The following is a 23583-nucleotide window of genomic DNA, read 5'->3' as shown; positions in this document are numbered from 1 at the left end:
GGTGAGTGCCAAGGGACCTGCCCACCTGTCCTCCGGGCGGGACCTGCCGCCCAGACACTGTGGGAGCTGCTGTTACCTGGCTCCCATCCAGACCCTGGAGAGACCTCGGGAGTGCTCCCAGGTGGCAGGGCTGAGGTTCAGATGCCACCCCTTTGGGTCTCAGCTCTGGCGGTGAACACCTTTCCTGCCTGGGTGCGTGGGTGCGTGGGTGCGTGGGTGCGTGGGCCTGAGGCCTCGGGGCCCAGGGCTCCAGCTCAGCCCTGTCTCAGAGGATCTGCAAAGTGTGTGCTTCAGGGTGCACGTCTATACACATACGTGTGCACGTGTGTTTATGCTTGTGGGGTATTTTTTATGCTCAGTTCCCAGGGCCTCTCACAGGGCCTGGGCCAGTCCAGAGGGGCTCTCAGAACCCCACTTCGGGGACCCCAGGGCTGGTGCTCACTCCTGAGGGGCGGCCTGTCTGGAGTCCCTCTGAAAAGGCCATTGAGCCCGACCGGTGTGCTCAGTGGTTGAGTGTCGCCCTATGAACCAGGAAGTCAGGGTTCAATTCCCGGTCAGGGCACATGCCAAGGTTGCGGCTCTATCTCCAGTGTGGGGCGTGCAGGAGGCAGCCGATCAGTGATTCTCTCTCATCATTGATGCTTCTCTCTCTCTCTCCCTCTCCCTCTCTGAAGTCAGTAATAAAATAGTTTGGGGGAAAAAGGCCACTGACCCGGAGAGGTCAGGCCAGATGTGCGGGGCCGGCCGGCCGGCGGGAAGGCTCGGGGCAAACACTCGGCGCAGGAGAGGCCCCTGGGCTCTGTGTTTACACACGGCCCCTCCTCCCGAGGGCCGGAGCGAGCACACTCCACCCATTCTTCCCCCCGCATCGAGGTGGGTGCTCCCAGAGCCCGCCCGCCCGGACTGAGGGGGGACCCGAAACACCCCACCCCGACGAGGCTCCACAGCCGAGGGCACCCGTCTGGAATGCGCCCATTTTACAGAGCAGTGGCGGGAGCATCCCCGCTCAAACATGGAAGTCTGGGCTCCCTCTTGAGCTCGGCTGCCCTCAGAGTTTCCGAGTGGCCGTTGTCGGGAATCTCGGGGGGAGCACCCCCTCTTTGCTAAAAGCACAGCGAGGGTAAATATAGGTGCTGGGGACGGAGCGGCACATCACCCCTGGAACTCACACTGCCGAGGGCAGCCGCGTGACCTTGGCCTCACCTCCGGGCGGGGCCCTGCCTGCCTGCAGCCGGCCTGCCTTGCTCGACCTCAGGGGCCCCAGGCAGGGTCCTCTCCCAGGGCCTTGCTCATCACCCTCTCAGCGCCCCGACTTCTCAGCGACAACGGAGCCAGTCCCTTCCCGGGAGGGCAGTGCCGGGGCTCGGGGAGACCTCGCTTGGAGCTGCCCAGGGCCACAGTTCACAGCTCAGGTGCTACCTCCACGTTACCTGTGCTGTCACCTCCCAAACCCTGCTCTGGCTGCCCCAGGAGAGCACATGTTCCTGGGGGGGGGGGGAGAGTGGGGGGTGCCCAGGGGCGTGGGGACGGCGGAGCTGAGAGGCGGGGACTGGCAGGGCCCTCTGTCCCCATCTTGCCCGAAAACCCGCGGCCTGTGGCCCGTACTCACATATTGTTGCTTCTTAGCCGTCAGCAGCCTGGCCATCTCTTCCCGTTCCCGAGTGATCTCTTTCTCGTCATAGTAAAATTCTCGGACCGTGAACCTGAACCCGGCACACAGAGGCCGTCACGGAGCCGCTCCCGCCCCCGGGGACGTGGGGCCCAGCCCGCCCGCCCGCACTTACTTGTTCTCTTTGGCTCTGGCCTTGAAATCGTCAATCACTTTTCGAAACAGGGTCACGGTGAAGAGGCCGCCATCCTTGTCCTCACAGATCAGCCTGTGGGGAGACGCGTCCGCTCGCTGGGCCGGGCTGGGCCGGGCCGGCGGGACTGTCCTCGCCTCGGGAGGAGGCTGCTGCAGCCACGGCCACTGTCCCCTCCCCCTGGTGGCCGGACACCGGGCCTCCCCACGGCTCCCTCACCCCCGGCTCTGTGGTCCCGGCGCTCCCCTTCCTCTCCTGCCCGTTCACTCGCCCCCCAAGCCGAGCCTCCGGGGCCTCCAGGCCCGTTAAACACCGGCCCCGGGGGGAAGGGACGGGAGCCTGGTTGTGCCGTGATCTGGGGTTGGGTCCCGTTCATCAAGTGTCTGAGAGATGAGGCCACTCCTGGGCCTCGGCCCCCTGGTGGGCCCGGTGCCCCTGGCCCTGGCACGCGACGGGTACAGTGAACCGTTTCAGTTGGTGGAACATCTCACAATGGCCACTGCACGGCCAATGTCACAGTGTTCTAATCAGACACCTCCTGGCACACGTCCACGGAAAGCCACCGTGGCCGCTGTCCCAGGGGGCGGGGGGGGGCAGTGACCTAAGCATCACTGAGTCCTGCCGGCCAGACGCCCCCATGGGTGTCCTGGGCCGTGGGCTGCTGGCACCCCCACTCCCGTTCCTCAGAGCCCACACCCCGGAGGCTGCCGCCGGCTGGAGGCCCTGCCAGAGCCACCCCTGCAGACCCCGGGGGCCCTGACGGGGCGGGGCCGGGGACATGGTCTGGGGAGGCCGAGGCCCTGCAGCGGGTGCCCCGGCCCTCGCCAAGCAGGCCAGTGCCCGTCTGCCCCCCTCCTCCCCTCGGACACGATGCCCTGGCTTATTCCCCCAGCTCCCGGGGCCTCAGGCTGTGGGTCCTGTCCCCTGCACCCCTCACTGCCGTCTCCTGTGAGTCTGTGGTCCCGGGAGAGCCAGCCTCGGGGTCCGGGCTGCGGTGGGCGAGGGCAGGGAGGCAGGTGAGCGGGCCTCGCTGTCAGGCCTTTTCATCGAAGCACCAGCTGTTTCGGACAGAGGAGCGGCACACACAGAGAAGGACACGTCCCCGTGTCCCTGCCCCCGCTAACGGCATCCCTGTTCACACAGGAGAAGCCCCTCCCCGCCCCCACACCCCCGCTGGCCTCTCTGCCCTGAGGTCACCACTGGCGTTTCTCACCCCACAGACCCCCATAATTCTCCGGGCACCTGTGTGTGCCCAGCCTCAGAGGCGTAGAGCGGCCATCGTTAGACCCCAACTAACTGGCTTCGTGCTGCCTGTGCCCTGCAGCTCGCTCGCCGCGCAGACCCGCCTGAGCCGCTGCACCCACCGGCATCGCCGGCTCCCCGCTCGGGGCTGGCATTCTCGGTATGAATATATTCTTTCACCCCTTCTCCTGTAGGTCACCCAGCCCCCACTGCCCACAGCAGCTCGGACACACGCGCTGAGACTGTCCTCCGCCCCTCCCCCACTCTGTGGCCCCCACGGCCCGGCCCTGGCCCGGCCCTCCGGTGGGGAAGAGGCCACACCCGGCTGACAAGGCAGAGCGGAGTGCAGTGAAGGAGGGCAGCCAGGGAGGGCTTCCCGGAGGAGGGGGCAGGGAAGCAAAGTCCCCAAAGATGGAGGGAGTCCGGCACGTGGCTGGTGCATGGCCCCGAAGGAGCTGCAGGTGGAGGGGCTCTAGATGGGCACACGCGCTGGGTGGTTGGGTGCCCCAGGGCGCCCACACATGCTTCCCGGGGACCCCCGGGTGCAGCCGGCATCTCACTCACTTGGTCGACCGAGGGACCACCATGTCCGAGAGGGACTCGTAGGTCTTCTGCCACTGTGCGTAGTTTTGTCTGCGAGAACACAGCCGTTCAGTGATTTCCGCGGAAAAGGCTGCGGGGTGTCCCGAGTGTTTAGGAAGCTGCACACCCCTTTTCCCGAGGGACCGAGGCGAGCGGGACTGGGCCCTGCAGGGGCTCGGGGAGCCCCCTGCCCAGCCCGATCCTGGGCCGGCCTCCCCGTGAGGCCCTGAGCACCGGGTTTCTGCCCGGGCTCTGCGTGGCCTGGGGCAAGAAGCTGACCACCGCTACCCCTGGCTTGCGGGGTGAAGTGAGCCTGTCTGACACCTGGCGCATAGTAGGTGCGCAAGGACTGGCTGCTGCGGCCTCTGCGATTACCCGGCAAGCCTGGTCACCCCACGGCTTCCTTCAGGCCTGCGCCCCGGTCCACCTCCCCGCCCACTTACGTGGGGACGATGACCAGGAGGGTGACCAGATACTCGGAGTCCAGCACAAAGTCGTCTTTGCTCACGATGTCGCTCAGTGTCCGCGTGAAGAGGTTCGCCCTGAACCCCCGTGGGACAGAGGGGGTGTGGTCAGCAGAAAGGCCCGTGGAGGCAGCACGCACCGAGCACCCACGGCACACACACGGGCGGGGACACGAGGGGCAGGCAGCATGTGGGGGAGGCTAAGGGTGTGTGTGGGGGCGCTCAGGGCACCCCGCGTCTGGGAGGCCAGCACTGCGTGGCTGGCAGGGCCTGTCGCTGCGCTGCCCTGTGCGAGCCGCCGCTGCTGGGAGGAGCCGGTGGCGGCCGCTGAAGCTGCTCCGGTGTCCGCTCGGCGGCCAGCCCTCCCAGCTGCCCGGCGTCCTGGGCGGCGGCCGGCCCGGCGAGAGCTCCGTTTCCCTCTGCAGGCCCCGCGGGCCCGGCCGCCGGGGACACTCACCTGAAATAGCTCTCTGCCGCGTGGAACCGGGTCGGCATCGAGGTCAGGGTATTTTTAGCACCCGGATCGAGGCCACTGCCCGCAAACGGGCTGAGTTACCGCTAACGACCGCCTGGCCGCGTGCACGCAGGCCGCAGTGTCAGCTAACGCGTTCACCAGCACGCAGTGCTTCCCGCGTGAATGGCTCTCAAGCAAGACTCCTGGGGCGCCCCCGGGGGCTCTGAGAAGCCCACAGCGGGTGGCCGAGGGCACGGGCAGGAGGGGCGTCTGCTCCCAGCCCCCCTCCCAGCCTCTCTGTCTGTCTGTCTGTCTGTCTGACTCACTCTCTCACAGACACAGCCCGTCACCCGGGATCTGTGGGGACACGGCACTCACTGGGCCTTCTGGTTCAGGCTGTCCAGCGTGGCCTTGAGGGCGCTGTAGGCGGCCGTGCGGGCCTTCAGGTCCGTCTCGATCTGCGCCAGTTGCTGCTCGGAGAAGCAGAAGCGTTGGAAGAGTCGGCCAAACTTGGCAAACGTGCCACCCGTCGCTCCTGGTGCCCTTGAGGAAACAGCACCCCCCCCCCCCCCCGCCGCGTTCCCACCGGCCTCCTGGGGCCGCCCCTCCTCCAGGGCCCCGGAATCACTGCCCGATTGTCTGACCGTCCGGCGGGGCTGGGGCCTCTGACGCGGGTGATGCCCATGGAGCCGCACCCAGGTCCCCGCCTTCTGGCCCCACCCCCTTCCCAGACACAGGCCCGCAGCAGCCTGGCGAGGAGACGGGGTGGGTCCCAGCGGCCACCTCCTTCGCCCGCCTGCCCTCCCGCCCCAGGCTCTGCCACCGCGGAGACAACAGGTGGCCTGTTCCTGGGCGGCGGCCACTCCCCGGCCACGCGGCCGGCCGTCGGGGCTGCCTGGGAGGCTCCCGGGGTGGCGGAGGGGGAGGGGATACCCCCCGCGGGGCACACGGGTCAGCACGGCAGCCAGACGCCCAGGGTCCCAGGTGCTTTCTTTGTGGCAGAAGCTGGAGGCCGCCGCCAGCTGGCGCCCCATTGTCACGGGCACCTCCGACGAGGGCAGGACCCCCAGGGCTGTCCCCGGCGTCAGGGCTAGTGGGAGGCAGGGGGGTGAGGACCCCAGCCGGGGCCCCGATGCCGTGGAGGGGCCCGCTGTCCCCGTCACAGAAGCGCGAGCGTCCCGGCGGGAGCCCCCCCTCACCTTCGCCAGGGTGTCCACCAGGCTCGGCAGCGGCTGCTTCGCGGGGTACTTGGCCATGTCCCACTCAAAGTGGGTCACAAAGGACGTTAAGTCAACTGGAAGGACATAAACCCGCGTCAGCGCACGAGCGAGCGGCTCCCCACCAGGCCCCGAGCTGTGCACCGAGGAGCCAGGCGGGTCCCCGGGGCGGTGCCATCGGGCCTGACGGGGAGGAGGAGCGCTGACGGAGGGCGAGCGCGTGGATCGCGGTCTGACCGGGCTCGCACCCGCGCCCTAAGACCTGTGTGTGCGGGGAGAAGCAGCGCTCTCCCCACGTCGCTCTTCCGTCCGGGGCCCTGCCCGTTACCCGCGGGGAAAGGAGACCCGCTGATCTTTTTAACAAAGTCGCCTTTTTATTGGCATCAGCGAGAAACCCACGTGTGACGAGCAGACCGCCAGGAAGGCACCGGGGACTCGCATCTGCGCGGATGTGAGCTGGTGCCCAAGGGTGTGCTGGCTTCCTTCCACCGTGCGCGCAGGTGGGAGGAACCCCAAAGCCAGTGGCCCCTTCGAATGCGGGAACCAGGAAAGGCCTGCGTGGGCCCAGGGCACCCCAGGAGGCTCAAGAGAAGCAGGGTCCTTGCCCATCGAGGCCCCACAGAGCTAAGCCTGGCGTGGAAGCCGCCAGGGGCCACGGACCAGCCAGCCCCGGGAGCAGGAGGACAGCCGCCCACAGGAAGCGGACTGCAAAGCCAAAACGCAGACGTGCACCTGGGACCCCGAGTCCACGCGCCCCCAATGCAGGCGGCACGCAGAGCTGCTGGGCGGCGGGGAGGGGGGCCCGGTTGCTCGCTGGGTCCTGTGGCTGCAGTGACCAAGTGCGAGGGGGCCACTCGGGAATCCCGTCGTCCCTGGTCACCGCACCCCACCACCAGCCCGGGATCCCGCCTCCCCGGGGACATGCGGGGCAGGCACCACACGGAACACGCGCACAGCAACAACACGCCACCTACTCTTTAAACATTTCATCTTTTCCTTCAGACCTGCAACGGGAGAAGGGCCATCATTCCACCCCGTTCACGCACACAGCCCCGGGCGTCTCCGCTCGCCGATGGGCACAAGCAGATTGGCACACGCAGACAGGAAGCTTTCTGCGGTTGCCGGGAGGGGGACTACGCATGGAGGCGCGGGCTTGAGCCGCCGCAGACACTTCACCACCGCGTTAGCGCGAACGTCTCCAGAGTCAGGGGCGCTCGGGTTTCAGGCCCACGACGAGTGAACCAGAGCATCTGGGGTCTAACGCTCTACTTCCTGGGCGCAACTTAAGATTTCGGGGTGAGGCGTTCCTCCGCCCCTGAAGGCACCCTCAGCCTCGTTCCGGGAAAGGGATAAAGGGTGGGGGGCTGTGGGCAGGATGGGACCTTCCATGCGGGAGAGGGTGAGGCCGATGGAGATGACGGGCGGGGCCCAGCAGCCACTAGACCTCGCGGAACACATTTCCACTTCACATTTCATAGAGGAGTTCAGCCTCAGGGTGAAAACCTGCCACAGGGGACTGTAAACTGGCCAAGGGGCATGTCTTCCAAACGTCGGGTTGTTGAGCTAACAGCGGGGCGTACAGGGCTGGCTGGGGGGCCACTGATGTCTCTGGGCCTCAGTCTTCCCATCTGTAAAATGGGGCAATCCCACCGGGAAGGATTTTTGTGGGGATTCCATGGACCAGGTCATTGACTTCCGAATGGAGAACATGGTCTGTCACCAGGGTTGGTGGGGGAAGGGGGAGAGGGGGAGGAGGCCGTATCGTTTCAGTCACTACCGCGCGGCCACACCCGGGCTACGACGGGCCAGCGGGAGCCCGGAAGCACGCGATGACAGCGCTGAGCCACCTACCTCCGTTGGCCAGGAGGTTCTCCTGGGCCTTGCCCTTGGCGTCCTCCATGACCTCCACCACGCTCTGGGCCATTCTCTTTATGAGGCTGTGGGGACAGAACAAAGGCCGCTGAGAGCCGGACACCGCGCCCCGCGTCCTCTCCGCTCCGGTGGCGGGAAAGGAGCCGGCGCCGCCCTGTGGGGACCAATCTGGCCACAGGCGGGAGGAGGCCGCGCATGCCGTGGCCCTGAACCCGTATCTCCACCTCTGGGGGAGGAGCAGGAAACGGGACCAAGAGGAAGAGCGTTCAGCATGAGAAGATGCCCTTCCCGGCCCCGCCGAGACCCCCTGTGCGGCCCTGCTGTGACCCCCTTCCTGGCCCCGCCGGGACCCCCTGCGCGGCTGCCGGGACAGCGGGAGGCCCCACAGTCGGGTGGTCAGCGGAAGGGACGGTGCCTGCAGCTGGGCCATCGCCCGGCAGCCCCTGCAGCCAGGCTGGTGCAGCCTCCGCTGTGGCGGAGCGAGGCGTGTATTGTCACGCTGCGTGGAAAGCGTACACAGAACGTGTGGGTGCCACCGTGCGAGCGTTCTTCCCGCTCTGGCTCTCCTCCAGTGCCGTCGGCAGCGCCTGTGTCACGCGGAACGGGAACTTCAGGAGTCTCCGAAGGTCCCCGGGCTCAGACGGCGTCGGGGCAGGAGGACTCCCTGGCCAGGCCCTGCCTGCCGCCAGCTAAGGACTGGGCCGCAGCCACCTCATCCCTCTGAGCCTCCGTTCTCTCAGGTGCCAGCTGCGGAGGACCCCGCTGGGCGGGACTCGGATGCGGGTGAAGAGAACCGATCGGGCACCGAGCTGTAGGAGCCGAGTGTCCGCTCTGGAGGCGAAGCCGTTCGAATCTCAGCCGGAAACCTCGCCAAACCAGGATCACAGCCTGTCAGTTCTGACGGTCCAGGCCTCTGCCTCGGACCCCTCTCCTGGCTCCCAGGCTCCAGGCCATTGGGGGGGGGGGGATGCAAAGAGCGGGGACCAGGTCATTGACCTCCAAATGGAGGACTCGGGCTTCCGTGGCTGCAGGCGCGGGGCGTGTTGGCCGCACAGAGCGTGGAGGCCAGGGCCGGGCAGGAGGGCGCCGGGCAGCCGGATGGAGGGACAGAGGGCGGGAGAGCAGCCTTCTGTGTCCTATCTTGGCATGTTTCCAAAGAACATGCCAATCCTAGGCCCCGTCCATGGCGCACGTGATTGAGGTTTCCTTTTGCTAATACCTACTGCTCGGTGGAGTCCACCAAGTGCCAAACATTCTATAACCATTACCTCACTAAACCCACCCCCCCAAATCCTTGAAGATGGGATTGCCCCATTTTACAGATGGGAAGACTGAGGCCCAGAGATGTCAGCTGCCCCCCAACCATGCAGTCCATGGGTGGACCCCGGGGCTCCAGGCCCCCAGGCCATGCTGCTGTCTCTACAGTCACGACGGCCCATTCTGGGCTCAGACCTGCCCCCCAATGGTCCACATCTTACTAACTGTAACTTGAGCAAGCTCCCCCCCCCTCCCGATCTCCACCACCGGGGAGCACTCGGAATCTCGGTCTGCCGAAGCTCAGAGGCCGGGGAACCACGGCTGCGCGAACGCACACGGCCCTGGCTTCGCCGCGACCGTCGGCCTGTCACCGGGGTGTCCGTGTGAGAACGTGTTTGTCAGTGAGGCCGCGGCCTGGGGGGCCTGCGTTTACTTTCTCACGTGGCAGCCCACGGGGAACGCCCTTGCAGGTGGAACGGCCGCCGCACGCAGCCCCGACGCTGCGCGGTGACGGCCTCTGCTGGGCGGGACGCCGCGCTGGGCGCACGCTGGCCCCTGGCGCAGGGGCACCCGGAGGAGAGGTTGCCACGGAGTCACTACTGGAACCCGAGGCAGAAACACTCGCCATTATAGCAAATGGGCCAGGCCACCCTCCAGACACACAGACCCCGCGGGTGCTCCGGCCAGGGAGCACGCTTCCCTGCCCCCCCCCTCGGCGGCTCAGGAATCGTCCCTCTCTGCCGGTCCCACGGCTGGGCTGCAGCTCGCAGGCTCGCTCGGTCTGACCTGCATCTCTCTGGTCATCCGCGAGGGCGGACACCTTTTGGTGGGTTTACTGGCTCCTCGCACGGCTGTGTTCTGTGGAGAGTGTGTTCTATCCGTGGCCAGTTCCTCTACCGGTTTATTCATTAATAAAAAAATTACTGGGCCCAGCCAGTGTGGCTCAGTGGTTGAGCATCAGCCTATGAACCAGGAGGTCAGCCGCTCAATTCCCCGTCAGGGCCCAGGCCCAGGGTGTGGATTCGATCCCCAGTGTGTGGGGCGTGTAGGAGGCAGCCGGGCAATGACGCTCTCTCATCATGGATGTTTCTCTCTCTCCCCCTCTCCCTTCCTTTCTGAGATCAATAAGAATGTTGTTTAAAAACCCCTCCCATGACTCTAGTCGTGCCTAGGGAGTGTGACCACGGTAACATCTGCCCGCCCAGCACCGTGGCCCGGGTCACCGCGGAAAGGCCTTCGGAGACCAAGGCGACGTGGGGATTGCCGGAGGCCACAGGCTCCTGGGTCGCTGGCCAGGCCCGAGACAAGGCCTCGCTATTTCCTGTCTCGATTTTAGGGTAATAAATTGGACACAAAATCAGTATTTTTTCCATAAGGCCCCTCCTCATTTGAAACCCTTGCCTGTTCACCCTAAGAGAGTGTTGTGGGTTTTGTGTTTGTTTGGGGTGTGTGTGTGTGTGTGTGTTTAAGAGGAAAGCAGCAGGCTCGCGGGCACACATTTCTCCACCTGCAGAGGTGGCTGGGACATCCCGGAGCCTCTCCAACCGCCGGGTTGGGGTTGGGGTTGGGGTTGGGGTGGGAGTTGACTACTAGGGGGTGCAGGGCTTCTTTCTAGATGACAATGTTCTGAAATTCCATGGGGGGGGAGGGTCGCATTACTTTGCAAATGTACTGCAGCCTAATGAGTCGCACACATCAGAGGGGTGACGCTGACAGCGCGGGAATGACTTCTCAAATGACAACAGCATGTCCTGGCTCTGAGGGTGGGGACCCAGCCTGGAGCAGGGGCAGGACTGGCCTGGCCCTGGCGCTGGAGGCCACCCCTCTGCCAAGGGCTCGGCTCCCCCTCCCCCACCTCCGGCTTTACAGTGAGCGTGAGTGTCCGAGCGCAGCCCCGGGTCCCCTCCCAGGGTCTCCTTGCCCCAGGCTTCCTTCCCCAGCCTCCTGCTGCTCCCCCCGCCCCCGCCACCCCCCCCCCCCCGCCTCTCCCAAGCTGGCCTCCCCCATCCCTCCCTCCCTCCCACGGCAGCTGGAGGAGTCTCCAAAAACACACATCTTCGCATGCCATCGTACTGTTTAAACTCTGCCCGTGGTTTCCCAAGACGTTCAAATATTGATGTTCTAGCTCCTCAGCACGGCGGGCGAGCGAGAGCCTGGCCGGCCCCGCTTCCTCTCTCCGCCCCTCACGCTCCCGCCGCCCTGGAGGCACCTGGACGCAACAGCCCGCGCCCCCTCCTCGCGGCCCTCCCCACACAGACCCCGTGCTGGCAACACCCCCACTCGAATCGTGTTGGTTCTTCCTCACCAAAACCACCCGAGTGCCCATCGCACACCGGGCGGGGCTGGGGGACTGGAGTGATGGCCTCATGCACACGGGTGGGACGGAAGCAGGTTGCAGTGGTGAGGACGCGGACGGAGCCTGTCCCTGTGTTCGTGTGGGTTCGTTACTGCGTTATTTTCCAGATGAACTAACTGCAAACCTGCTTTTGCCCGCTCTCTGTCAAAGCTCCTCGGTCCCAGGGCACCCCTCACACGTGGCCACCTCCTGCGTGTCATTCACATTTGCAGGGTCTTTTAGAAAAGCCTACACAACGCCCACGGAGCATTTCTTACCTGTCAGGTTCACTAACACACCCACATCGGACCCCACATTTCCCTAGAAAGGTCCTAGGGAAACGGGGACTCCCCGTCGCTGGTGGGAATGCGCGAGCGTCAGCCAGAGAGGACGGGCACGTCGACCAAAACTGACCCGGCAATCTGGTCCCGAGCGCTCACCCTGCAGACACACCTGCACACCTGCCCGTGCCAGGGGACGAGGCGGTGCGAGGCTACAGGGGTGTGGCTGGCGGCAGGACCTCCCCAGGCACGTCAGTAAGCCGGGCGGCCACCCCGGGGCTGCGACGCCCAGGACTTCCCCACGCAGCGTGCGTGGCCGCGGGAAGCTCACTACGGGCAGCTGGGAGGAATCTCCCGGGATGTGCAGGTGATGAAAAGGAGGCGTGATGCTCAGTAGCACATGGGGGTTACTACTTTGTGTCTAAAAAGGGAAATATAAAAATACTAGAGGCCCGGTGCATGAAAATTCATGCACAGGAGGGGGGGTCCCTCAGCCCGGCCTGCCCCCTCTCACAGTCCGGGGGCCCTCAGGGGCGGGAGTCGACCTGGCAATCAGGGGAGGTGACGCCCCATCACACCTCTGCTGCCGCTGCCACTGCCGGCAGCACAAGCCTCCGCCGGCCCTGATTACCTGAGCCTCGAGCGGCCCTGGGTGGCTGGGGGGCTGAGGGGACTGGGGGACTCTGGAGGCAGGCGCCCGGGCAGGGCTGAGGGGACTGGGCGCTGCCATCTTGTGGCTGTGGGCACTGCCATCTTTGAGGATGGGGCAGTCAATTAGCATATTGTATCCTATCTAATAAAGGCTGTGCTGGGCCTGGCCGGTGTGGCTCAGTGGTTGAGCATCGACCTATGAACCAGGAGGTCAATTCCCGGTCAGGGCACATGCCAGGGTGGTGGGCTCCATCCCCAGTGGGGGGCGTGCAGGAGGCAGCCGGTCCATCTTTCTCCCTCATCATTGATGTCTCTCTCTCTCCCTCTCCCTTCTTCTCTCTGAAATCAATAAAATAAAAAAGTTTAAGATTTTCAAAAATAAGTAAATACAAATAAAAAGAACACGGGCTGCCGTGTGGAGAGTAGATAAGAGAAAATCAGGAGATGGGTTAGGAGCTTGGTGTAAACACACAGGAAGGAGAGGAAGCCGGAGTGGAGGGAGGTGGAGCGCGAGAGGCCGGCGGGCACGGGACGGTTTGGCGGGGACGCCCCAGGGCTGGTCCCGCTGGAGTCCGTGGACGGTCAGAAAAAAGGCGCCCCACTGTTGGCGTGAGCCCCGGGTGCGTGGGCCAGCAGCCTTCGCCGCGATGAGCAGACGGCGGACAAGGGGCGCCCTGTGAGCGGGCTGTGGGGACGGTATTCACCCAGGACGTGGCCCCGTGCAGAGAAGACCCTTTAAAGGCGCCACGGACGCCGGTGACAAGCCAGCCGGAGCGAGGGAGCGGGCGGGCTGAGGGCGGGCACGGAGGCGCGGGCCCCGGAGCCGGCCGAGGCGGAGGCCGGACACGCTGTGTGTAAACTCTAATCTCCGAGGAATCGTCCTGCAAATTTCACAACGTGGCCTCGGGCCGGGGCTGCACCGAGCAGCCGGCCGGCATTCCTTCCTTCCCTGCCGGCCAGCCTGGCTTCTGGTTTGGCGAGTGCGGCTGGGAGTCACGGAGGGGGCGGGGGGGCCTCCGGCAGCGCCGGGGGTGGGTGAGGGCGGGCGGGCTGGGGGAGCTCCGTGCCGGGTGCCAGGGCCTGCGGCCAGGACTGGAGGCCAGCGGACCGGGTGAGGCCTGCGGGCGCCGCGTGTGGCCTGGCCCGCCGGTGACTGCCTCCGGGCGCTGCGTGCGCTCACCCGTGGCGCCACGTGTGGCTGCTCATCCGCGCGCAGGCGGCGGCCCAGGTGCCACGAGGAACAGAGAAACGGAGAAACAGAGAGCACCTGGCAGCCGGCGCCCCGGGTGAGCGAGGACCGGCAGCTACCGACGCAGGGACGCGGCCACGCCAGGCGTGCGGACCTCAAGACAGAAAACGAGTCTGGCCGGCGGGGCGCAGGGGTTGAGCGTCAACTTATGAGCCAGGAGTTCAGGGTTCGATTTCTGGCCGGGGCACATGCCCAGGTTACCCGCTCGATCCCCATGAGGGGCGTGCAGGAGGCAGCCGATCCGTGATTCTCTCTCATCATTGATGTTTCTCCCTCTCCCTCTCCCTCTCCCTTCCTCTCTGAAAGCAATTAAAAAAAAAAAAAAAGACAGAAAACAATACAAACAGAGGCCAGAGAACACCATTTGTCAACCCTGATGGAGGGATGGCTGTCGCAGAGCGTGACTCAGCCGGGAGTGACCGCGGAGCACACGTATGAAAACGGGCGTGGCAGACATGAACATCCTTGACCCTGTCACTCCAGCAGGTGTCAGCTCGACACAACGGAGCCGGGAGAAGACACGAACACGGAGGAAAACCACCGTGTCAGGTCAAAGCAAACCTCCGGTTCCCGAGGCAGAGACGCGCTGACTTCCTTCTCCAGCAGCAAAGCAATAGGAGAAAGGAACCCAGACACGGCTGCCCAAGAAGCCTCAGCCGGCCAGAGGCAGGTGTTGGTGGTAAGTGGGTGGATCTGGGTCCAGGGGGCACTCCCCTGTGGCCCCGCCCACCCCGCTCCTCCTTCCTCCTTTGGGCCGGGAAGGGGTCAGACCAGCTCCCTCCAGGCCTGGAAGCTTCCCAGGAACCTCTCTCCCACCCGCTCCTTCCGCTGGTGCTTGGGGGCCCACGTGTTCTACACTCTGGGGATGTACTTGTGCGAGCGCCTGGCTTGGTGGGACCCCCTGTCTGGCCGGGGAGACGGCTATTAGTCAGACAACCCCCCAGGAGAGAGTTGATGTCCGCTCTGGCGGGTAAATCAGAAGATGGGGGGAGGGAGCAGTCAGGGGAGCTAAGCGGGGTGAACAGGTGATAATGGGGGTGAATGGGGTGTGGGGAAGGTTTGGATCAGTTTTTGGAGCAGCAGGAGAACGGAGAGCACGCACAGTAGGACTGCCAAGCCGCTTCAGGCATCTAGAAACCACACAGCACACATAAGCATTCAACTGGTGTTTGTAACACACGCAGGTGATCTCCATCTGATGTTCTTGCCACAACAGAGAAGCTTGGGTAATTTTTAAAAATTATATTTTGCGCCCAGCTGGCGTGGCTCAGGGTTCGATTCCCAGTCAGGGCACAGGCCCGGGCTGTGGGCTCGATCCCCAGTGTGGGGCGTGCAGGAGGGAGCTGATCAGTGATTCTCTCTCCTCATTGATGTTTCTCTCTCTCTCTCCCTCTCCCTTCCTCTCTGAAACCAATAAAAATATATTAAAAAATAAAATAAAATTATATTTTGCTTCTCTGTAGAATGGCCTTCGGAGAACGGACTCCCTGAGGTCTGCACTCCTACGCAGGCATCGCACCCTCGGATCAGCCGGCCCTGCCACCGCATGGACCCACGTGGTGAAGGGAAGTCCCCAGCTCGTCCCCCAGGAACCGCCGCCGTGCGGGTGACGGTGACAAGGTGCCACAGGCGCCCACCAGGTATGTCCGAACGCCCGGGCGCCTGGGAACGTAATATTTCAACCAGCACAGCAATCCAGGCTGCGATGCCGTGAAGGGCTCAAACGTTGGAAAAACAAAAGGGGGGGGGGGGGGTAGCTTTTTAAAAGATAAAAAGGTTTGGTTTCTTAAAGGGTCGTGAGCTGCAGTGTGAGTACCGAGTCTGTGAACCAAGGCAGAATGGGGACATAAATCCAAAATACAGGGGAGGCCCATCCAGTAAGCGAAGCCGCCTTCCCGCGGCATGGAAAAACAGTGCCGTGCCCCGGGGTGAATAAATAATAAAAGGATATGGAAACCATACACCTGGAGAACGCCTCTCCGTGCTGCTGGCCGGAGCGGCGGGCGGGGTCAGGCTGCCGGGCCACTCGGCCAGCGAGCGTTTATTTACCCACAACACGGGTTCCTGTTCAGAGCACCGGGGAGGGCGTTCCGGAATCCTGAAGCGGGTCTGGGGCCTCGTTATTTTACCCCAACTCCAGTGTTCACCCCTGAGGCACTGCACCCTGCTATCTGGACTCGGTAAACGCCAGGAATAAGAATGGTGGGGGTCTCGCCGGGCCAGCGTGGCTCAGGGGCTGAGCGTCAACCTAGGAACCAGAGGTCACGGTTTGATTCCCGGTCAGGGCACAGGCCCGGGTTGCAGACTCGATCCCCAGTGTGGGGTGTGCAGGAGGCAGCCGATCCATGATTCTCTCTCATCATGGATGTTTCTGTCTCTCTCCCTCTCCCTTCCTCTCTGAAATAAAAATAAAAAAGAAAGAATTATGGGGGTCTCAAACCGACCACACCCTTTTTCTTTTCCCCTATCGGTAGGCTCGTGAGGTTATATACCCACAAGTAAAACAACACACGGTGATTTTCATCCTTACCACACCTAGCCTGTTTTTTTGGAAAAAACAAAAACAAAAACAAAAACAAAACACATACACACACACACACACACAAATCCAAAAATAAAAACAAAAACCCACCACTTGAATTCCTATGGGTCCTGTGTGTTTCACAATTGTAGCCTCAACGTGGCTTGTTCACACATTTCATGTCATTCCTTAAACAGATGCTGTCCCTCCATCACAAGCAACTTGCACAACGAACCGGTACAGAACACAACACGAACGCCCCCTAAAAACAACAACAACAACAACATCAAGGTGGAAGTAATAGTACTGCAGGATCGCAGACTTCCAGGGCGAGAGAGCGCTTTGGTGAATCAGAGAGAGGGGAACGGCTTGCGCTAGGGAAGAAAGTGGGTGGCTAGGACAGGCCTGGAAGGAGAAAATGCCGGGGAGCGGTCATTTCTGCAGCCAGGCCTGGGAGCGATGCACAGAGAAGCCAGCCCTGCCTCGCTGCACAGCGCCTGCCGTGGCTCGTGGGGGCCCGGGAGCCAGGGCAGTGGCAGCCCGGGGCCGGGGGCTGGCCCAGGGCAGCGGTCAGCGCCCCGCCGGCCGTGCAGAGCGGCCTAGGAAAGGAGCTGGTGCTTAGGGGCCAAGCCACGTGTTCTTGGATGTTAACTGGTCACAGAGCACGTCCTGGGATTGGATAATGTCCTGGGATTGGATTTTACTCCCCTTCATTTTTTAAAAAAAATATGTTTTTATTTCAGAGAGGAAGAGAGAGAGAGAGAGAGAGAGAGAGAGAGAGATATCAATAACGAGAGAGAATCATCGATCGGCTGCCTCCTGGGGATCGAGCCCGCAACCTGGGCATGTGCCCCCGACTGGAATGGAACCCAGGGACCCTTCAGTCCGCAGGCCGACGCTCCATCCACTGAGCCACACCAGCTAGGGCTCCCCTCCATTCTTGATTTAACACAATTTTACTCCCCTTCAACCTTCCCTGAAAGCAGAGACGGTCGCTATTACCCCATTTTACAGATGAGAAAGCCGAAGGCTAGCTTTCTTTCTCAGTGGCTAAGAGCTGCACAGTTGGGACGAGGCTGGCCGTGGTGTGGTAAGCCCAGCATCCCACACGGAGCTCCATGGCAGTGACACGGGAGTCTTTGAAGGCTTGGGCAATGAGTACACGGAGAGCAACTGCACAGAGAACCGGGTCCCTGGCCCAGGGCGCCAGCGATGAAGGTCAGGAATCCTGAAATACGTCCACCAGGACGCCTCGTTACACGTTTCCCACAACAAGGCATCAGGAAAGGCAGTAGCAGCCGCAACACCAGCCCACTGACACGTGCCCACGGGCCCCGAAAATTTGAACCCTCCAAGGAGGTGGCGAGATCAGGTAGTCAGACCTGGGTCCTTTCAGGAGGTGCCTACGACCGTTTCCTCATCTAGCCTCTCTGCATTTGTTGTTGTTAATCCCACCCACGGATATCTGTTCCATTGATTATTAGACAGAGTGGGAGGGGAGGGGAGAGACAGAGAGAGATACATCGATGTGAGAGAGAGAGAGAGACATCGATTGGTTGCCTCCCGCACACGCCCCACCTAGGGCGGGATACAACCCGGGGATCGAGCCTGCAACCTGGGATTGTGCCCTTAACTGGAATCAAACCCGGACCCTTCAGTCCACAGGCCAATGCTCTATCCTCGAGCCAAACTGGCCGGGGCCCAAGGATATTTTCCCATTGCTCTTCAGAGGGAGTAGGAGGAAGGGAGGGAGGGGAGAGAAGGAGAGAAGCATGGATGTGAGAGAGACAGCATTGACTGGCCCCCCGGGGGCAGGAAATGAACCGGAAACCCAGGCAGATGTCCCGGATCAGGAACCAACCCTGAGATCTGTCGTTGCCCAGGCTGATGCTCCAACCAGTGAGCCACCCAGGCAGGGCCCATCTGAATATTTTTTAAAAATCACTTGTTAAACAACAGATTTTCATCTTCATCAAAAGAAGGGATTATTATTCTAAAACTACCTAGTAAGTGATGGCAAATTCACATGGCTTAATATTACAGTGTACTAGTTAATGGTGAGATCAAAAGAACAAGATATGAAAAGCAAGTTACAAAATATGTATGAAGTGATGTCACCTTTATTAATAGGTGGATATGTGTGAGTACATGTATGCATCAATAATATTCATGTGGCCCAGCCGGGTGGTGTTGCTCAGTGGTTGAACATTGACCTATGAACCAGGAGATCAAGGTTCAGTTCCCAGTCAAGGGCACATGCCTGGGTTTGGGGCTCAATCTCCAGTAGGGGGCGTGCAGGAGGCAGCTGATCAATGATTCTCTCATCATTATGTTTCTCTCTCTCTCTCTCTCTCTCCCTCTCCCTCCCTCTCAGAAACCAAAAATATATTTAAAAAATAATATTTATGTGTAGGAAAAAATGGATGTACATGCTGCAGATATAACAATTATGGGTGCTTTGCATTTTCCTTTTCATGCTTTTCTGGGATCTGTACATACTTTCCGTGGTTTTGTACCAGCTGGTAAAAGTGTTCCTAGACGGCAAAGGATGCTCAGACTATAGCATCCTCATGCCCTTTGGGCGGGAGTGTTGACAGGAGCAGCTTCTCAGAGGGTCACGTGGACAGACCTGTACCATTTCCAGCATTTCTCAACCATCTCACTTCCACGCGTGCACGAGAGCAGTCCTCACAGGTTGTCTGTGCAGAAAAGACTAGAACACTTGAATGTCCACCCATAGGGAAATGGCATTGAATCAAGGCCACGTCTAGTCAAGGTGATCGCCGGGAGGAAGAACGCGCACTTAGGGACCGTCTCTAATCACACGATCAGGTGCCGACGCGAGGTGCAGGCTGCGTGCCACCACTCGGATAAAACCACCGTGGAGCATACACTCGTGTGTGCGTGTGCGTGTGCGTGTGCGTGTGCCGTCCGTCTCCGGAAGGCTCTCCTAGGGAAGCATAACCACGCCGCCGCCTTCAAAGGGGAGAACAAGGGCGACGGGACGGGGAAGCCGGCCGGAGGGGAGCGGTTCTCACCGGATAGCTTTCCCCTGGGCTGTTGAATTTTTTACCACGCGCATATGTTACTCCACACGCAACCCCAACAACGCCCTGGCACAGCCTGGGGGGACACGGCCCCCCTTCTCTTCCTGCGGTGCCAGCACCTGAGCCACATCCTCTTTGTCCTCTTGGTACTGAAGGCGGCCCCCTAACAAAAGCCGCCTCCCGCAAGCAAGCAAAACTGGGGGGCCCTGCATGCTGCTGTCCACCAGCGCCCTCAGAGGAACCCCCGTGCCCCTCCCCCCACACACACACCCTTCCCGTGACTTCTAGGACCCGGTTCAGGCGGGTGTGGGCCCAGCCAACGCCAGAGCCCTGTGTCTTCTGACAACAGCGGCCGGCTCTCCTCCCGGCTCTCCTCGTTTGCAGTAAATAAGAAATCGTTTACCTTTCAGCAAAGGCATCGAGTTTCCCCAGCTCGTCCGAGAGGCCGACCAGGGAGTCCAAGGTCCCCACCTGCAGAGGGAGAGAGCCATCAGGGGCCGGGGCTGCGGCGGAGGAGCGAGGGCGCCTGTCACCGCGGGGCCGGGCGTCTGTGCCCGCCGCCTGGCATTAGCTGTCCTTGGTCAGTAGCCAAACTGGGACCTGGGAAGAGCTCTTGAGGGAAATCAGTGGATTTTTTAAAGTGTTTTTACATTTCTTTTTGCCAGTGGGGTCCATGGCCACGTTTGTGCCACAGGAAGACGGGACTAGGAGGTGGCGGCTGCCCTCCTGTGAGAGAGGTGGCCTGCTGGTCACAGGTTAACCCCGAGTCTCGGGGCAGTCAGAGCAGAAAGCAGGTTAGAGAAACGCTCCTTCCAGAAGCCCCTTCTCCCAGCGCGTCCGCCCGCCCCCTCCTCTCTCCCCTTCGAGGGCATCACAGTGACGTGGCGGGCAGGCAGCTTCTCCTCCCTCCCGTCACTCGTGGAAGTCTCTCCCTGCTCAGATTACGCTCCACAACCTGCCTCTAAGCGTGGAGATCCTCAGAGGCTGAAATTGTATGGCAGGTCTATTTGCAGAATCAGAAGGAAAAACGCTGTGGTCACGTTAGCAGCTGCCAATCAGACGTTAAAAGGTAGCTGGGAGCCCTGGGAGCTCAGTGGATAGAGCGTCGGCCTGCGGACGGAAGGGTCCCGGTTCGATTCCGGTCAAGGGCATGTACTTCAGTTGCAGGCTCCTCCCTGGCCCGGGCTCTGGCCAGGCGTGTGCAGGAGGCAACCAACGGATGTGTTTCTCTCTGTCTTTCCCTCTCTCTTCCACTCTTCCTAAAATCAGTGGGAAATATCCTCGGTGAGGATTAAAAAAAATAAAATAACTGGGAAACTATGAAGCCTGGATATCTCTGGTACGAGAAGTGGCTTCTTCTTCTTTTTTTTTTAATATATATTTTATTGATTTTTTTTACAGAGAGGAAGGGAGAGTGATAGAGAGTTAGAAACATCAATGGGAGAGAAACATCGATCAGCTGCCTCCTGCACACCCCCCACTGGAAATGTGCCCACAACCAAGGTACATGCCCTTGACCGGAATCGAACCTGGGACCTTTCAGTCTGCAGGCCGACGCTCTACCCACTGAGCCAAACCAGTTAGGGCGAGAAGTGGCTTCTTTTCAAGAAACTTGATTTTAAGCAACTTTGGGCAGGGGTCCTGTATGTTTCCCTCTCTGTTCCCTCCAGCCTCGCACAGAGGGAATGCTGATGGGGGCTGAACGGACTCCCTGTCACAGTGGCCATCACTGGACACACAGCGGCCGGTTCGGAAAGTCAGCAAGATATGGGTTCAGATCCCGGAGCTGCCTCACACCCGCGCTCCAGCCCCCACGCCCTTCCTCGGGCTCATCGAGGGTGGGACTTGCCAAGATTTGCGGTGATACGTTTAAAGTGCCTGACCCCCAGTATACGGCTCGGTAAACACTAGCAAAAGTAAAAGCAGAGCCCGGCCCGCGTGGCTCCGTGGCTGAGCGTCGACCTAGGAACCGGGAGGTCACGGTTCGATTCCCGGTCAGGGCACAGGCCCGGGTTGCGGGCTTGATCCCCGGTGTGGGGCGTGCAGGAGGCAGCCGATCCGTGATTCTCTCCCATCACAGATGTTTCTCTCTCTCCCTCTCCCTCTCCCTTCCTCTCTGAAGTCAATTAAAAAAAAAAAAGTAGAAGCATCACCAACAACTATGGCAGCTGGCGGTGCAGCTCCCGTGGGAAGGGTGCCGGAGGTTGGGACGGGTGCGGGGCAGAGCGCGGGGCAGCGCGTCCCTCCGGCCCTCGCAACGCGGCCTCCCCCTGGAAGCCCGCCGTCTCAGGGAGCAGCGCACACCGTCCCCTCCCTGTGAAGTGAGCGCTGTCCCTATGTTTGTCTGTCCCGTGCGTTTCCATCGCACGTTGTTCCCCAAAGCAAGAGCCCTTAGACCACGCATGCCACACTCAAAGGCTAACACGGGCCAAACAAAGGAGGCCCGCGGCCCGCAGGCCGGGAGTCTGACACGCTTGCCTGAGCCACTCCTGCTGTCAGCTCTCTGCCTGTCCTCTGCCCGGCTACCACCTACTCCCCTGCCTGCCTCCCCGACAGAGCCCGGAGGACCCTGGGTCTCCCGCCCTGTCACGGCTGACACGCTCCACGCCTGAACACGTCAGCTATGTTATCGGTCTTCCCAGATGTGGACGAGGAAACAGGAAGAATCGGAAAGCGATTCACCAGCAGCCAGGTGTGTAAGCTGCTCCTCCCACGGCGTGAAGACACCGCCCCCACCCCCGCTCCCCGATCCTCCTGTCCTGTCGCTCCACGTCCCCCGGGACCACGACCCATGTGGGCCACGGCGTGGAGTCCCAGGCGGGCCCCGGGCTCCCCGTCCACCCTCGCCCCCGGGCTGACCCTCAGGGCCGCCGCCGCCCTCCGCCCCACCCAGCCCCTCCCGCCTCCCCCCGGGACCGTACCTTGAAGTCGGGAATGGCGAACTTGGTGTTATACGACAGGTTGGACTTGGAGGTGACCGTGTTCATCCTCTCCAGCGCTTGTAAGTTTTCCTTGTCGCCGGGGGCAGAAATTAACCAAAACTCGGACATGCTTCCAGTCTTCTCCGATCCAGTCACTGACCTGAGCCGGAGCCGGAGCCACAGCCACACACACGGAAACGGGACAAGTCAGCCGTCTCTCCTTCCTCACCACTCCCGTCCCTGCTTCCATTCTCTGTGCCTTTGACCTTCAGCTCAGATCCCATGGGACACCCATCGGTACAAGCTGATCTGCAATGTTCTCACCTCCGCCTGAAGCGCCCTCGGGTCTCCCCCAAGACTCCCCAAGGGGCTCCTTCCCGAGGGGGTTCTGACTGGTTTTCAGGGACACCATGCTTCCTTCCCTCCGCTCCCCCAGACCAGTGACAGGCCCCACCCGACGTCGTAAACGGGGGACAGTACACGGGGCTGGGGGACCTTGAGGAATGACATTTCCTCCCTGCCACCGTGCGTCTTCCGGGATGCAGGATGGGGTGGAGGTGGAGGCAGAGGGGAGACAAGGCGGCCTGGGCCAGCCCCAGATCTTCGCTTACCAAACCTGAGATGGGCACCGGCTGTAAAAACAGGCTCAGGCCCCGGTGGGCGGCTCCTTGGTCAGAGCATCGCCCAGGTACACTCAGGTTGCAGGTCTGATGCCTCCTCAGGGCACATGCCAGAGTCCTCCAGGTTCCTCTCCCTTCCTCTCTCTCTCTCAAATCAATCAACACATGATTTTTAAGAACTTTAAGTAGACTTCAGAAGGAAGTCTTTTGGTGAAATAAGAAAAACAGGGGCTTCGAAAGGTGTGTTTCCCGAGACTGGGTCGCCCTGCCCTGCCGAGCGGGGAGCCTGCTGGGCCGGCGGCGGCGGATTCTGGCCAGCGGCCTCCGACGCCCATTAGTCCTGCTCATTCGAACGTGCACACGCCCACGCCGTCCTCCCTCGCTGCGGCCTCCCCTCCCGCGCCCCCCAGCGCCTCTGGGAGGCTGGGGGCGGCCCGGGATGTAGCTGAGACCCCTCGGGCAGCTTTTCTCTCCCACCCGCATCTCCCCGCGCTCAAGGTAAGCTCAGCCCTCCCGCCCCGCGCTCTCCGTCGACGGCCTGGGGACAAGCTGGCCCTGCGCACCGCCCCAGAGGCCACCTGCCTGGCGCGGGGAGGGCGCAGCGGCGGCGCCGGCTCGGTTCCCACGGAGGAAGCCGTGCCCAGGACGCCCCGTGGGGATACAGGGACGCGGGCGGCGGGCGCGCCTCTCCCCCGCCGGCTCCGATCCCCGATCGCGCGTGTCCTTACCGGGAGCCGGCGGGCGGGCTGCGGGCAGACGGGCCAGGCGGACGGGCGCGGGGCCGGAGCGCTCGGCCGGCTCCCGGGAGGCAGCGGCTGTGCGCGGCGCCCCGCCCCGAGCCTATATCCCCGCGGAGGCGGCCCCGCCCGCCCCGGGGATTTGCATACCGGGTCGCCGCCTCCCGCGATCCCGGGCTGGGGGCGGAAAGGGGGCGCAAGCCCTCCCCGCGGGGGGGCCGGGACCTGGCGGGGCGCTGGGAGGTCGGACGGGGTCGCCAGACCCGCAAAGCCCCGCGGAGCCGACAGGACGTGAGATGACCGAGCGGAGCGGGAGAGGCGGGGCTCCCGG

At 62.4% G+C, this 23583-nt stretch overlaps 1 protein-coding gene across 1 annotated transcript in view; it reads right to left on the bottom strand.

Annotated features, from left to right (window-relative positions):
• ATP6V1C2 (ATPase H+ transporting V1 subunit C2) overlaps positions 1-23319 on the bottom strand; it is a 29043-nt gene extending 5724 nt beyond the window's left edge. Inside the window, exons 1-11 of the mRNA XM_079792268.1 lie at positions 23244-23319; positions 21896-22055; positions 19378-19445; positions 7613-7698; positions 6736-6765; positions 5744-5838; positions 4923-5014; positions 4070-4168; positions 3609-3677; positions 1785-1877; positions 1610-1703 (exon numbers count right to left, since the gene is read on the bottom strand). Of these exons, the coding sequence (XP_079648394.1) occupies positions 1610-1703; positions 1785-1877; positions 3609-3677; positions 4070-4168; positions 4923-5014; positions 5744-5838; positions 6736-6765; positions 7613-7698; positions 19378-19445; positions 21896-22024 (855 nt within the window). The 5' untranslated portion in view covers positions 22025-22055; positions 23244-23319. The remainder of the gene's footprint in view (positions 1-1609; positions 1704-1784; positions 1878-3608; positions 3678-4069; positions 4169-4922; positions 5015-5743; positions 5839-6735; positions 6766-7612; positions 7699-19377; positions 19446-21895; positions 22056-23243) is intronic.
• Positions 23320-23583: the final 264 nt, after the last annotated feature.

This window comes from Cnephaeus nilssonii (assembly GCF_951640355.1).
Source record: "Cnephaeus nilssonii genome assembly, chromosome: 15".
Taxonomy (NCBI): domain Eukaryota; kingdom Metazoa; phylum Chordata; class Mammalia; order Chiroptera; family Vespertilionidae; genus Cnephaeus; species Cnephaeus nilssonii.
This window is presented reverse-complemented; position numbering and strand designations above follow the sequence as displayed.